Source organism: Schistocerca piceifrons, chromosome 3 (assembly GCF_021461385.2).
Source record: "Schistocerca piceifrons isolate TAMUIC-IGC-003096 chromosome 3, iqSchPice1.1, whole genome shotgun sequence".
In the NCBI taxonomy this organism is placed as follows: domain Eukaryota; kingdom Metazoa; phylum Arthropoda; class Insecta; order Orthoptera; family Acrididae; genus Schistocerca; species Schistocerca piceifrons.
Genome location: NC_060140.1, coordinates 811,220,357 through 811,236,611, shown reverse-complemented (window position 1 = coordinate 811,236,611; position 16,255 = coordinate 811,220,357). Strand labels below are relative to the sequence as shown.

At 38.2% G+C, this 16,255-nt stretch overlaps 1 protein-coding gene across 1 annotated transcript in view; it reads left to right on the top strand.

Moving 5' to 3' along the window:
- The first annotated feature begins 49 nt into the window (after nt 1-49).
- LOC124789459 (probable cytosolic oligopeptidase A) overlaps nt 50-16,255 on the top strand; it is an 88,501-nt gene continuing 72,295 nt past the window's right edge. The window contains exons 1-2 of the mRNA XM_047256828.1: nt 50-189; nt 275-441. Coding sequence (XP_047112784.1) covers nt 107-189; nt 275-441 — 250 coding nt within the window. The 5' untranslated portion in view covers nt 50-106. The remainder of the gene's footprint in view (nt 190-274; nt 442-16,255) is intronic.

Genomic DNA, 16,255 nt, shown 5'->3' with positions numbered 1-16,255 from the left:
ATCGACCAGTAAATATGGTCGATGTGGACACAATTATAATCGATAATTTCGTCGAGTTATTTTGGTCGAATATAATGTTTGCTGTTAGTAAGTTGATTGTGTTGGTATGGCGGTATCGTTTGGCAGGAGAGTAGCAGTAGCTACAACAAATCAATTAACCCTAAGTCGGAGATACGGATATTATGTATTGTAAGAAACTGCTCAGTACCGATTGATTTATAACTTGACGATTGGACGTTATTAACCTCCATGATGAATGATTGTAATGCAATAGGTTACCGGAGACTGGGCACGGTGAAGATGTTTCAAATAATCCATTGCTGCAGAGTGCTGCTACACCAAAATTCAGTGACATCACTGCAGAAAACTGCGTTTCCGCAATCGGTGTCCAGACTATGGACTACGAGACGAAGATAAAGCGTCTGGAGGAAGCATTGGCATGTATGAATACCATACTGCATTCCATACACTACCTGGAAGTCACAATTTGTTGCATTGTGGTGTCAGATATATTCCTAATGAAACATCGTGTGGCACACGTCACTCATTGTGTGACATGTGTAGAAATAACCGCACTGTTGTTATTGTGTTAATTTGGGGAGAGAGAGGAAAGGGAATGAAAGCACTTTCTTATAGTAATCAGTTTGCCCAACAGATATACATATAATCATGTCATTGCTCTGACAACTTGTATATTTTCTGATATGTCCAGAACATACATTATGTGTTACACAATAAGAACATTCTCATAATATGTGAATTACAGCAAACATGGACGTCTATGATAATTAGTGGAATATGCCATACATTACACGACTCATGCATGTAGCAATTTTGTGTTTGCAATGCTTGAATGGCCTGGTTTGAAACTTGCGTAATGACAGGGAATTCATACCCATACTAAAATATTAGCTCATTTTGAATAAAAGGATTTTTTTTATTAGGCTACATCATTATGAAACACTAAAGCAGTTACATTGCTGACCCTTCAGTAGTCTTTCCAGTTGCCCTCTTTAGGGCAGTTAACAGTTAGACACTGGTGAGTATCTCCTCCTACCATATACATTTTCTACATCGGTTGTTGGGTGGCTACTGATGCCACATATCTGGAATGCCATTAGACAATTTGATGTGAGGCTGCTATGGAAGGGAACAACTGTACAGTAGCGTATTGCATGGTAGATGACTGGTAGGCAATAGCTTATCAGCAGCTTGTACCTAGGGTTAGTCTTGTCCCACAGTGAAGCACTGAAGTTGCACAGCAGTTCTCTTGTGGCTGCTGTTTATGCTTTTAAGCCTGTGTCAAATGGAGCTGCTGGCTGGTGAACACACGTGGTCCGCTGTAATTAAATTGCTAGCAGCCAGGCAATAGACAACTTGTAGCCACCCTCCCTGTTCATTCTGATAGGGCATTTTATTATATCAAGCATCTCTACATGCTCCACGGCTTGAAACACTATCACCTTGACACCAGTCACAAGTATACTTCTTGCTTTATGCACATTATATACTCAATTGCAAATTTAAATTGTCCATTCCAACATTATCTTGTGATCATGTAATTGACTCTTTTCTTCAACCAATTGTTTTACACAACCAACTCACTCCTCATACAGAAGTGCAGTAGGTATTCTCCTTCCAGGTTTATTTTACTGCAGCCATGCAGTCTCACTGCTTTTTTTAAACCAGTTTTGTTTGTCCCAAGCTGTGCATTCATTTCTGCAGTTATAATTCTCTGTCTTCAGAGATTATCCTGCCTCGGGCATGGGTGTGTGTGATGTCCTTAGGTTAGTTAGGTTTAAGTAGTTCTAAGTTATAGGGGACTGATGACTTCAGATGTTATGTCCTATAGGGGTCATTCTATGTCAGTTCAACCAGGGGCTCCAGCTCATAGTCTCAGATTTGACTGAAATTCAGTACACTAATTCTACCATGTGTGGAACACTCGTGTACAAAGTATTAGTTTCCCCTGCCAATTAGTTCCAGAATTATGACTTGTGAAAGAAGGTGGTGTGACCCAGAAATTGCAACCCACATCTGGCAATCTATCTTCAGACCCAACTTCAGGTCTTAATAACTTTGGAACTATTCCACACAGTCCAGTGAAATTTTTACAACCCAGTAACATCCACTTAGAGAACACACTCTATGAATCAAAACACCAACATATTTCTGAGGGAAAATAAAAAATTCCAAAATGTGATTTAAAAAATGTAATACATTAAAAGGTACATATTGTGTCTGCCCTCTATGCCCTCAGTCACAAAATCTGAGTTACATACACACAAAGATACAAAAATTTGAAGAATTACCTGAAAAACATGGATTTTCAAAGTGTGGTAGCACAAAAGGGACAAATGGTATCCAATCCAAATTTCACACACTGCATAAGTAGACCATAATCATATATATCTCAAAATTTCAGCATGTTATTGCAAGGCATTTGTGTACAATGGAAGTTGACAGATGTATTTGGTGATGTGGCCATTGTTCCACAACACAATTTTGTAAAAACATATCGTAAACTGTTCTGCCTCTTCTTATCCTCTCCCACAACTGTTTAATCACTAAGCAACAACATATAGACAGAGTAACACAACCTATCATTAATTTTTACTGCACCTTAACTGCTAAAAACCAGCTGATTGTTCTTTGAACAGAAGTTCTCCCACACTTTAGCTATTGTACTCTGTACATTGAGTGGGAGATTGTACTGTCTTCCTGATGCTGTGGTAGGAACTGGAACTGTCATAAGAATATGTTCAAAAGGAATCCAACACCTGTCTGCCAAACGTGGCCAGTGAAATGATCTTGCTGGTGCCATGAAGTTCACAAATGCACCTTCTGCTTCACAGCACTCTGCAACACATCCTAAGAACCATTTGCCATCATAAACAGCAATAACATAGCAACCTGGTTGTATGTTGCTGCCTTTGCTTCTGAACCCTGAGTCAGACTGACTGTGAAGACACATGTTGTGCATGAACCTATAGTTATAACTGGACAGTCTGCTCATCTGCACATTGTCAGAGTCCGCTGGAGAGAAGTGATGATGGCTCCTTGTGCCTGCAACAGTATTAACGTGTTCTAGTCTACTTTTTAGCAACTCTTCGACTGATTTCGCCTCATCTTTCGAAACATAGAATGATTGTATGCCAGAGATATTTTTCTGTACCAAGGTAAATAATTGAAGAGGTGTTACAATGTGACCTTCTGTAGGGTGCTGCAGACTAGCTCGTGATGCCATGCGCTTATTGGTAGCATCAATACCATCACATACATTTTTATCATGACTTGTTGTGAAAAAATTCCATTCTGCGTGAATCTGAAAATCATGGTAATGCATACATAAATTTTTGAGATTTTTACAGTTTTTGTACTGACTAGCTGCCCCATCACTGAAGTATTTCACAAAATGTATGTGAGGCAGCTTGTTTTTTCACACATGCCATGACAGTGCGAATGTGGGCATTAACTGCAATGGCATCATGAATTAAACAGTCACTAAAAATGCACAGACACATCACCTGATTCACCTCTATAGTAAAGACCTGAGCCAGGCGACTAGCGCAAGTTTTGGTGTTCTCGTACAGATAAGTTATTTTAGATTATAAAACATACAGTTTAGTACTGATTACGTGGTAAATAGGTGTATCAGTGTGACTTTTAAGTGAACCATTAAAGGTTTCATTTTTCTTTATGTAATGTAGCAGAAAACGCGAAAAGATCGTACAGTTGTATTTTCTGTTTACGTTTTGCCGCAGCAAATCTATAGAATTTAGTTTAGTTGTTCTTTGCTCTCTCCAGCAATTTAACTTAGCGTACCTCTTCATTATTTAACTAGCACTTCCGGAAAGTAGCGTAAAGTTTAAGTTGTTGTTTCAGAAACTTTGCACTGTTGTTTTTGTTTACACAAATTTGCGTATAGGCCAAATTTGTGGAACCATATTTTCGTGTTTATCTGTAATTTAATTGACTTATTCTTAATAAACTATTACGTTTATCATGAGTGGAAAGTGCTTGACTTGCCGTAGGATTGTTAGGTCGGGGCTTTGGTGTGATGGGTGCTGTAGTTTTTTCCGTGTGGGTGACTGTAGTGGCGTGGGAATAGGGGAAGTAAATGAGACTCATCAGTGGTTTTGTAGGATTTGTAGTAGAGATAGGAAGATACTAGAACAGGAGGGGAAATTGCCGCCCTTCAGGCTGAGGTAGACAAGGCCAGGGGAGATATTGACAGGTTAAGGAGGGAAAAGGGTAGAGAGAGGTGGGAAGTGGCAACAGGAGGAACAGGCCTAGAACTTTTTCTGACAGCTTTGTGGTGAATGTGGAAAATAGATTTGATCTGTTGCTTCAGTTAGAAGCTGGTGAACCTCAAGCAGTTGCAGTTGTAGACAGGGCACAACAAACTTTCAGCAGCAAATTGAAAAGAAAGAATGTAAGGAAATCAGTAAAGAGAAAGAAAGTGTTGTTCTTAGGTAGTTCCCATGGAAGAGGTGTTGGCCAACTTTTGCCGGATGAACTAGGATCAGAATACTAGGTCACCAATTTTTTTAAACCTAGTGCGGGTCTGGAGCAGGTGACAGAGGATTTAGGATCACTTTGTAAAGATTTCACTAAGGAAGACACTGTGGTTATAGTGGGTGGGGCAGGTAACAGTATTGACAGAGATCCTGAGTACAGTGTAGAGTGTGACCTGGCAAAGATTGCATCAGCAGCAAAGCATACTAGTGTTGAGTTTGTATCTGTTATTGAGCGCCATGACCGACCCCATTTGAACTCTTCTGTCAAGAGAGTTAATTTGGAGCTGGAACGGCTGCTTATGTCGGATGTAGGGTCACACATTGGTGTGGTTCCTGTTGGTTCTCTCAATAGATGGGATTATACTAGGCATGGCCTTCGCCTCAACAGGAAGGGGAAGGGTAAATTGGCTGGGAAAATAGCAGGAAAGTTAAAGGGGGGAGGCACTGTCATGAGTGGTAAAATACCAGTGGTTATAGAGTTCAGAAAAGACTCTTTTTTAGGGTAGGGAGGACAGAAAGAAACCAAATTTTAAGAGAGGTTAAAACTGAGACAAACTTTCAGTTTGAGAAAACAGCTATTGGTTAAGAATTTTCAACAGTCAGCAGATATTTTAACTGTACCCAATTTTAACTCAGTCATTGTGAAATGTCTGCTATCTTTATTGCATCAAAATATTCGAGGACTGGGAAATAAAATTAATGAATTAACAATCTGTATAGATGAATTAGAGTCTTCAAACCCAGCTGACATAATCTGCCTCTCTGAACATCATGTGACCACTGGTATAGAACTTTTAAGTGTTACAGTGTTTAGGTTAGCATCTAACTTTTGTAGATCAGAAATGGAGAAAGGAGTAGTTGCCACACTCATCAGGAACTGTCATAAATTTAAGAACATAGACATTCATAAATTTTGCCTAGAACAGCATATGGAAGCATGTGCAACAGAAGTAGAATTTCACAAAAAATCCTTCATAATATTAAGTGTATATTGAGAACCTGCAGGTAACTTTAATCTGTTTGTAAACCACAACCAAAAACAAAGAAATAGTGGTTACTGGTGATTTCAATGTAGATTTCCTTAAAGACTCTCCCAGTAAGAACTTATTTGAGTTAGTAACACTATCATTCAACTTAATTCCCAATATAAAGTTCCCCACTAGGGTAGCCAATTGCACACAAACAGCCATTGATAATATCTTTATAGAAAAGTCCAGTGAACAAAATTATATTACAAAACCAATAGTCAATGGCCTCTCAGACCATGAAATGCAGTTCCTTCTGTTAAATGTTAATACTGAACAGGATATAAAATCTGTTAAATCTGAGCTCAAGAGGGTAATCAATAAGCCAAAAATTGATTATTTTAGGACGCTCCTCAGAGACATTCACTGGGCTGATGTTTACAGTGCTCATAGCATGAATGAAAAATATAACACTTTTGCTAATAAAATGCTTACAGTCCGCAGCTCGTGGTCGTGTGGTAGCATTCTCGCTTCCCACGCCCGGGTTTCCTGGTTCGATTCCCAACGGGGTCAGAGATTTTCTCTGCCTCGTGATGACTGGGTGTTGTGTGATGTCCTTAGGTTAGTTAGGTTTAAGTAGTTCTAAGTTCTAGGGGACTGATGACCATAGATGTTAAGTCCCATAGTGCTCAGAGCCATTTGAACCAAAATGCTTACATTATTCGAATACTGTTTTCCCTCAAAACTTACCAAGGTTAGAGCAAAGTCTACAAAGAAGCCACGGATTACTCAAGGAATAGGGGTATCTCGTAAAACAAAAAGAAAACTGTATGTGTCAATCCGAAACAGTTCCGATGTTGATGCTATAGCACATTACAAGAAATACTACAAAATATTAAAGACTGTAAAATATATTACAAGAAAAAGATAGTCATATCAGATCACAAAATAAAGACAATATGGGATATAGTGAAGGAAGAGACTGGTCGAACCAGACATGAAGAGGAACAAATAGCATTAAGAGTAATTTGCTACATCATCGGTGACAGATGTGTATAGTGTTGCAGAACTTTTTAACAAACATTTTATAACTGTTACTGAAAAGATGGAGTTGTCAGGTTCGGTAGATGCTGCTATGGAATACCTCAGACCAGACATTTCAAGTAACTTCCATAATATGAATTTGACCCTCTCCACCCCAGCAGAAATAATGTCCACCATAAAATCTTTAAAATCAAAAACATCTAGTGGATATGATGAAATATCAACAAAGTTAATTAAAGAACCTGATTCTGAGCTAAGTAAGATATTAAGCTTTCTGTGTAACCAGTCGTTTATCAGTGTAATATTTCCTGAATGGTTAAAATATGCTGAAGTTAAGCCACTGTTTAAGAAGGGAGATAAAGAAATAGCATGAAATTTCCATCCAATTTCACTGTTGCCAGCATTCTCAAAAATTTTAGAAAAAAGCAATGTACAATCGGCTTTATAACCATCTTATCTCAAATAACATTCTGTCAAAGTTACAGTTCGGATTTCTAAAGGGTTCTGATATTGAGAAGGCTATCTATACCTGCAGTGAAAATGTGCTTAATTCATTAGACAAAAAATTGCAGGCAACTGGTATATTTTGTGATTTGTCAAAGGCATTTGACTGTATAAATCACCATATCCTTTTAAGTAAATTAGAATATTATAGTGTAACACGAAATGCTGCAAAATGATTCAAATCTTATATCTCTGGCAGGAAACAAAAGGGTGTTATTAGGAAAGAGACATGTGTCAAGCTATCAGGCATCATCCAACTGGGAACTAATTTCATGTGGGGTCCCCCAAGGATCCATTTTGGGGCCCTTACTTTTTCTTGTGTATATCAATGACATTTCATCATTAACATTACCAGATGCCAAGTTCGTTTTGTTTGCCGATGATACAAACATTGTAATAAATAACAAATCAAGTGTAGTCTTAGAAAGATCAGCTAATATAATATTTGTGGACATTAATCACTGGTTTCTAGCCAATTCTTTGTCACTAAACTGTTCAGAACTTGTAAGGGGTGTCCCACGAGTATATGCCTAACATACGATGACAAGCAGATAGGAGAAGTGGACAGTGTTAAATTCTTGGGATTACAGGTTGATAATAAATTGAGCTGGGAGGAGCACACCACAGAACTGCTGAAGCGACTTAACAAATCTCTATTTTCAATGCGAATTGTGTCAGACATAAACTATTACGTTTATCATGAGTGGAAAGTGCTTGACTTGCCGTAGGATTGTTAGGTCGGGGCTTTGGTGTGATGGGTGCTGTAGTTTTTTCCATGTGGGTGACTGTAGTGGCTTGGGAATAGGGGAAGTAAATGAGACTCATACATAAATTTTTGAGATTTTTACAGTTTTTGTACTGACTAGCTGCCCCATCACTGAAGTATTTCACAAAATGTATGTGAGGCAGCTTGTTTTTCACACATGCCATGACAGTGCGAATGTGGGCATTAACTGCAATGGCATCATGAATTAAACAGTCACTAAAAATGCACAGACACATCACCTGATTCACCTCTATAGTAAAGACCTGAGCCAGGCGACTAGCGCAAGTTTTGGTGTTCTCGTACAGATAAGTTATTTTAGATTATAAAACATACAGTTTAGTACTGATTACGTGGTAAATAGGTGTATCAGTGTGACTTTTAAGTGAACCATTAAAGGTTTCATTTTTCTTTATGTAATGTAGCAGAAAACGCGAAAAGATCGTACAGTTGTATTTTCTGTTTACGTTTTGCCGCAGCAAATCTATAGAATTTAGTTTAGTTGTTCTTTGCTCTCTCCAGCAATTTAACTTAGCGTACCTCTTCATTATTTAACTAGCACTTCCGGAAAGTAGCGTAAAGTTTAAGTTGTTGTTTCAGAAACTTTGCACTGTTGTTTTTGTTTACACAAATTTGCGTATAGGCCAAATTTGTGGAACCATATTTTCGTGTTTATCTGTAATTTAATTGACTTATTCTTAATAAACTATTACGTTTATCATGAGTGGAAAGTGCTTGACTTGCCGTAGGATTGTTAGGTCGGGGCTTTGGTGTGATGGGTGCTGTAGTTTTTTCCGTGTGGGTGACTGTAGTGGCTTGGGAATAGGGGAAGTAAATGAGACTCATACATAAATTTTTGAGATTTTTACAGTTTTTGTACTGACTAGCTGCCCCATCACTGAAGTATTTCACAAAATGTATGTGAGGCAGCTTGTTTTTCACACATGCCATGACAGTGCGAATGTGGGCATTAACTGCAATGGCATCATGAATTAAACAGTCACTAAAAATGCACAGACACATCACCTGATTCACCTCTATAGTAAAGACCTGAGCCAGGCGACTAGTGCAAGTTTTGGTGTTCTCGTACAGATAAGTTATTTTAGATTATAAAACATACAGTTTAGTACTGATTACGTGGTAAATAGGTGTATCAGTGTGACTTTTAAGTGAACCATTAAAGGTTTCATTTTTCTTTATGTAATGTAGCAGAAAACGCGAAAAGATCGTACAGTTGTATTTTCTGTTTACGTTTTGCCGCAGCAAATCTATAGAATTTAGTTTAGTTGTTCTTTGCTCTCTCCAGCAATTTAACTTAGCGTACCTCTTCATTATTTAACTAGCACTTCCGGAAAGTAGCGTAAAGTTTAAGTTGTTGTTTCAGAAACTTTGCACTGTTGTTTTTGTTTACACAAATTTGCGTATAGGCCAAATTTGTGGAACCATATTTTCGTGTTTATCTGTAATTTAATTGACTTATTCTTAATAAACTATTACGTTTATCATGAGTGGAAAGTGCTTGACTTGCCGTAGGATTGTTAGGTCGGGGCTTTGGTGTGATGGGTGCTGTAGTTTTTTCCGTGTGGGTGACTGTAGTGGCTTGGGAATAGGGGAAGTAAATGAGACTCATACATAAATTTTTGAGATTTTTACAGTTTTTGTACTGACTAGCTGCCCCATCACTGAAGTATTTCACAAAATGTATGTGAGGCAGCTTGTTTTTCACACATGCCATGACAGTGCGAATGTGGGCATTAACTGCAATGGCATCATGAATTAAACAGTCACTAAAAATGCACAGACACATCACCTGATTCACCTCTATAGTAAAGACCTGAGCCAGGCGACTAGCGCAAGTTTTGGTGTTCTCGTACAGATAAGTTATTTTAGATTATAAAACATACAGTTTAGTACTGATTACATGGTAAATAGGTGTATCAGTGTGACTTTTAAGTGAACCATTAAAGGTTTCATTTTTCTTTATGTAATGTAGCAGAAAACGCGAAAAGATCGTACAGTTGTATTTTCTGTTTACGTTTTGCCGCAGCAAATCTATAGAATTTAGTTTAGTTGTTCTTTGCTCTCTCCAGCAATTTAACTTAGCGTACCTCTTCATTATTTAACTAGCACTTCCGGAAAGTAGCGTAAAGTTTAAGTTGTTGTTTCAGAAACTTTGCACTGTTGTTTTTGTTTACACAAATTTGCGTATAGGCCAAATTTGTGGAACCATATTTTCGTGTTTATCTGTAATTTAATTGACTTATTCTTAATAAACTATTACGTTTATCATGAGTGGAAAGTGCTTGACTTGCCGTAGGATTGTTAGGTCGGGGCTTTGGTGTGATGGGTGCTGTAGTTTTTTCCGTGTGGGTGACTGTAGTGGCGTGGGAATAGGGGAAGTAAATGAGACTCATCAGTGGTTTTGTAGGATTTGTAGTAGAGATAGGAAGATACTAGAACAGGAGGGGAAATTGCCGCCCTTCAGGCTGAGGTAGACAAGGCCAGGGGAGATATTGACAGGTTAAGGAGGGAAAAGGGTAGAGAGAGGTGGGAAGTGGCAACAGGAGGAACAGGCCTAGAACTTTTTCTGACAGCTTTGTGGTGAATGTGGAAAATAGATTTGATCTGTTGCTTCAGTTAGAAGCTGGTGAACCTCAAGCAGTTGCAGTTGTAGACAGGGCACAACAAACTTTCAGCAGCAAATTGAAAAGAAAGAATGTAAGGAAATCAGTAAAGAGAAAGAAAGTGTTGTTCTTAGGTAGTTCCCATGGAAGAGGTGTTGGCCAACTTTTGCCGGATGAACTAGGATCAGAATACTAGGTCACCAATTTTTTTAAACCTAGTGCGGGTCTGGAGCAGGTGACAGAGGATTTAGGATCACTTTGTAAAGATTTCACTAAGGAAGACACTGTGGTTATAGTGGGTGGGGCAGGTAACAGTATTGACAGAGATCCTGAGTACAGTGTAGAGTGTGACCTGGCAAAGATTGCATCAGCATCAAAGCATACTAGTGTTGAGTTTGTATCTGTTATTGAGCGCCATGACCGACCTCATTTGAACTCTTCTGTCAAGAGAGTTAATTTGGAGCTGGAACGGCTGCTTATGTCGGATGTAGGGTCACACATTGGTGTGGTTCCTGTTGGTTCTCTCAATAGATGGGATTATACTAGGCATGGCCTTCGCCTCAACAGGAAGGGGAAGGGTAAATTGGCTGGGAAAATAGCAGGAAAGTTAAAGGGGGGAGGCACTGTCATGAGTGGTAAAATACCAGTGGTTATAGAGTTCAGAAAAGACTCTTTTTTAGGGTAGGGAGGACAGAAAGAAACCAAATTTTAAGAGAGGTTAAAACTGAGACAAACTTTCCGTTTGAGAAAACAGCTATTGGTTAAGAATTTTCAACAGTCAGCAGATATTTTAACTGTACCCAATTTTAACTCAGTCATTGTGAAATGTCTGCTATCTTTATTGCATCAAAATATTCGAGGACTGGGAAATAAAATTAATGAATTAACAATCTGTATAGATGAATTAGAGTCTTCAAACCCAGCTGACATAATCTGCCTCTCTGAACATCATGTGACCACTGGTATAGAACTTTTAAGTGTTACAGTGTTTAGGTTAGCATCTAACTTTTGTAGATCAGAAATGGAGAAAGGAGTAGTTGCCACACTCATCAGGAACTGTCATAAATTTAAGAACATAGACATTCATAAATTTTGCCTAGAACAGCATATGGAAGCATGTGCAACAGAAGTAGAATTTCACAAAAAATCCTTCATAATATTAAGTGTATATTGAGAACCTGCAGGTAACTTTAATCTGTTTGTAAACCACAACCAAAAACAAAGAAATAGTGGTTACTGGTGATTTCAATGTAGATTTCCTTAAAGACTCTCCCAGTAAGAACTTATTTGAGTTAGTAACACTATCATTCAACTTAATTCCCAATATAAAGTTCCCCACTAGGGTAGCCAATTGCACACAAACAGCCATTGATAATATCTTTATAGAAAAGTCCAGTGAACAAAATTATATTACAAAACCAATAGTCAATGGCCTCTCAGACCATGAAATGCAGTTCCTTCTGTTAAATGTTAATACTGAACAGGATATAAAATCTGTTAAATCTGAGTTCAAGAGGGTAATCAATAAGCCAAAAATTGATTATTTTAGGACGCTCCTCAGAGACATTCACTGGGCTGATGTTTACAGTGCTCATAGCATGAATGAAAAATATAACACTTTTGCTAATAAAATGCTTACAGTCCGCAGCTCGTGGTCGTGTGGTAGCATTCTCGCTTCCCACGCCCGGGTTTCCTGGTTCGATTCCCAACGGGGTCAGAGATTTTCTCTGCCTCGTGATGACTGGGTGTTGTGTGATGTCCTTAGGTTAGTTAGGTTTAAGTAGTTCTAAGTTCTAGGGGACTGATGACCATAGATGTTAAGTCCCATAGTGCTCAGAGCCATTTGAACCAAAATGCTTACATTATTCGAATACTGTTTTCCCTCAAAACTTACCAAGGTTAGAGCAAAGTCTACAAAGAAGCCACGGATTACTCAAGGAATAGGGGTATCTCGTAAAACAAAAAGAAAACTGTATGTGTCAATCCGAAACAGTTCCGATGTTGATGCTATAGCACATTACAAGAAATACTACAAAATATTAAAGACTGTAAAATATATTACAAGAAAAAGATAGTCATATCAGATCACAAAATAAAGACAATATGGGATATAGTGAAGGAAGAGACTGGTCGAACCAGACATGAAGAGGAACAAATAGCATTAAGAGTAATTTGCTACATCATCGGTGACAGATGTGTATAGTGTTGCAGAACTTTTTAACAAACATTTTATAACTGTTACTGAAAAGATGGAGTTGTCAGGTTCTGTAGATGCTGCTATGGAATACCTCAGACCAGACATTTCAAGTAACTTCCATAATATGAATTTGACCCTCTCCACCCCAGCAGAAATAATGTCCACCATAAAATCTTTAAAATCAAAAACATCTAGTGGATATGATGAAATATCAACAAAGTTAATTAAAGAACCTGATTCTGAGCTAAGTAAGATATTAAGCTTTCTGTGTAACCAGTCGTTTATCAGTGTAATATTTCCTGAATGGTTAAAATATGCTGAAGTTAAGCCACTGTTTAAGAAGGGAGATAAAGAAATAGCATGAAATTTCCATCCAATTTCACTGTTGCCAGCATTCTCAAAAATTTTAGAAAAAAGCAATGTACAATCGGCTTTATAACCATCTTATCTCAAATAACATTCTGTCAAAGTTACAGTTCGGATTTCTAAAGGGTTCTGATATTGAGAAGGCTATCTATACCTGCAGTGAAAATGTGCTTAATTCATTAGACAAAAAATTGCAGGCAACTGGTATATTTTGTGATTTGTCAAAGGCATTTGACTGTATAAATCACCATATCCTTTTAAGTAAATTAGAATATTATAGTGTAACACGAAATGCTGCAAAATGATTCAAATCTTATATCTCTGGCAGGAAACAAAAGGGTGTTATTAGGAAAGAGACATGTGTCAAGCTATCAGGCATCATCCAACTGGGAACTAATTTCATGTGGGGTCCCCCAAGGATCCATTTTGGGGCCCTTACTTTTTCTTGTGTATATCAATGACATTTCATCATTAACATTACCAGATGCCAAGTTCGTTTTGTTTGCCGATGATACAAACATTGTAATAAATAACAAATCAAGTGTAGTCTTAGAAAGATCAGCTAATATAATATTTGTGGACATTAATCACTGGTTTCTAGCCAATTCTTTGTCACTAAACTGTTCAGAACTTGTAAGGGGTGTCCCACGAGTATATGCCTAACATACGATGACAAGCAGATAGGAGAAGTGGACAGTGTTAAATTCTTGGGATTACAGGTTGATAATAAATTGAGCTGGGAGGAGCACACCACAGAACTGCTGAAGCGACTTAACAAATCTCTATTTTCAATGCGAATTGTGTCAGACATAAAGTATTACGTTTATCATGAGTGGAAAGTGCTTGACTTGCCGTAGGATTGTTAGGTCGGGGCTTTGGTGTGATGGGTGCTGTAGTTTTTTCCATGTGGGTGACTGTAGTGGCTTGGGAATAGGGGAAGTAAATGAGACTCATACATAAATTTTTGAGATTTTTACAGTTTTTGTACTGACTAGCTGCCCCATCACTGAAGTATTTCACAAAATGTATGTGAGGCAGCTTGTTTTTCACACATGCCATGACAGTGCGAATGTGGGCATTAACTGCAATGGCATCATGAATTAAACAGTCACTAAAAATGCACAGACACATCACCTGATTCACCTCTATAGTAAAGACCTGAGCCAGGCGACTAGCGCAAGTTTTGGTGTTCTCGTACAGATAAGTTATTTTAGATTATAAAACATACAGTTTAGTACTGATTACGTGGTAAATAGGTGTATCAGTGTGACTTTTAAGTGAACCATTAAAGGTTTCATTTTTCTTTATGTAATGTAGCAGAAAACGCGAAAAGATCGTACAGTTGTATTTTCTGTTTACGTTTTGCCGCAGCAAATCTATAGAATTTAGTTTAGTTGTTCTTTGCTCTCTCCAGCAATTTAACTTAGCGTACCTCTTCATTATTTAACTAGCACTTCCGGAAAGTAGCGTAAAGTTTAAGTTGTTGTTTCAGAAACTTTGCACTGTTGTTTTTGTTTACACAAATTTGCGTATAGGCCAAATTTGTGGAACCATATTTTCGTGTTTATCTGTAATTTAATTGACTTATTCTTAATAAACTATTACGTTTATCATGAGTGGAAAGTGCTTGACTTGCCGTAGGATTGTTAGGTCGGGGCTTTGGTGTGATGGGTGCTGTAGTTTTTTCCGTGTGGGTGACTGTAGTGGCTTGGGAATAGGGGAAGTAAATGAGACTCATACATAAATTTTTGAGATTTTTACAGTTTTTGTACTGACTAGCTGCCCCATCACTGAAGTATTTCACAAAATGTATGTGAGGCAGCTTGTTTTTCACACATGCCATGACAGTGCGAATGTGGGCATTAACTGCAATGGCATCATGAATTAAACAGTCACTAAAAATGCACAGACACATCACCTGATTCACCTCTATAGTAAAGACCTGAGCCAGGCGACTAGCGCAAGTTTTGGTGTTCTCGTACAGATAAGTTATTTTAGATTATAAAACATACAGTTTAGTACTGATTACGTGGTAAATAGGTGTATCAGTGTGACTTTTAAGTGAACCATTAAAGGTTTCATTTTTCTTTATGTAATGTAGCAGAAAACGCGAAAAGATCGTACAGTTGTATTTTCTGTTTACGTTTTGCCGCAGCAAATCTATAGAATTTAGTTTAGTTGTTCTTTGCTCTCTCCAGCAATTTAACTTAGCGTACCTCTTCATTATTTAACTAGCACTTCCGGAAAGTAGCGTAAAGTTTAAGTTGTTGTTTCAGAAACTTTGCACTGTTGTTTTTGTTTACACAAATTTGCGTATAGGCCAAATTTGTGGAACCATATTTTCGTGTTTATCTGTAATTTAATTGACTTATTCTTAATAAACTATTACGTTTATCATGAGTGGAAAGTGCTTGACTTGCCGTAGGATTGTTAGGTCGGGGCTTTAGTGTGATGGGTGCTGTAGTTTTTTCCGTGTGGGTGACTGTAGTGGCGTGGGAATAGGGGAAGTAAATGAGACTCATCAGTGGTTTTGTAGGATTTGTAGTAGAGATAGGAAGATACTAGAACAGGAGGGGAAATTGCCGCCCTTCAGGCTGAGGTAGACAAGGCCAGGGGAGATATTGACAGGTTAAGGAGGGAAAAGGGTAGAGAGAGGTGGGAAGTGGCAACAGGAGGAACAGGCCTAGAACTTTTTCTGACAGCTTTGTGGTGAATGTGGAAAATAGATTTGATCTGTTGCTTCAGTTAGAAGCTGGTGAACCTCAAGCAGTTGCAGTTGTAGACAGGGCACAACAAACTTTCAGCAGCAAATTGAAAAGAAAGAATGTAAGGAAATCAGTAAAGAGAAAGAAAGTGTTGTTCTTAGGTAGTTCCCATGGAAGAGGTGTTGGCCAACTTTTGCCGGATGAACTAGGATCAGAATACTAGGTCACCAATTTTTTTAAACCTAGTGCGAGTCTGGAGCAGGTGACAGAGGATTTAGGATCACTTTGTAAAGATTTCACTAAGGAAGACACTGTGGTTATAGTGGGTGGGGCAGGTAACAGTATTGACAGAGATCCTGAGTACAGTGTAGAGTGTGACCTGGCAAAGATTGCATCAGCATCAAAGCATACTAGTGTTGAGTTTGTATCTGTTATTGAGCGCCATGACCGACCTCATTTGAACTCTTCTGTCAAGAGAGTTAATTTGGAGCTGGAACGGCTGCTTATGTCGGATGTAGGGTCACACATTGGTGTGGTTCCTGTTGGTTCTCTCAATAGATGGGATTA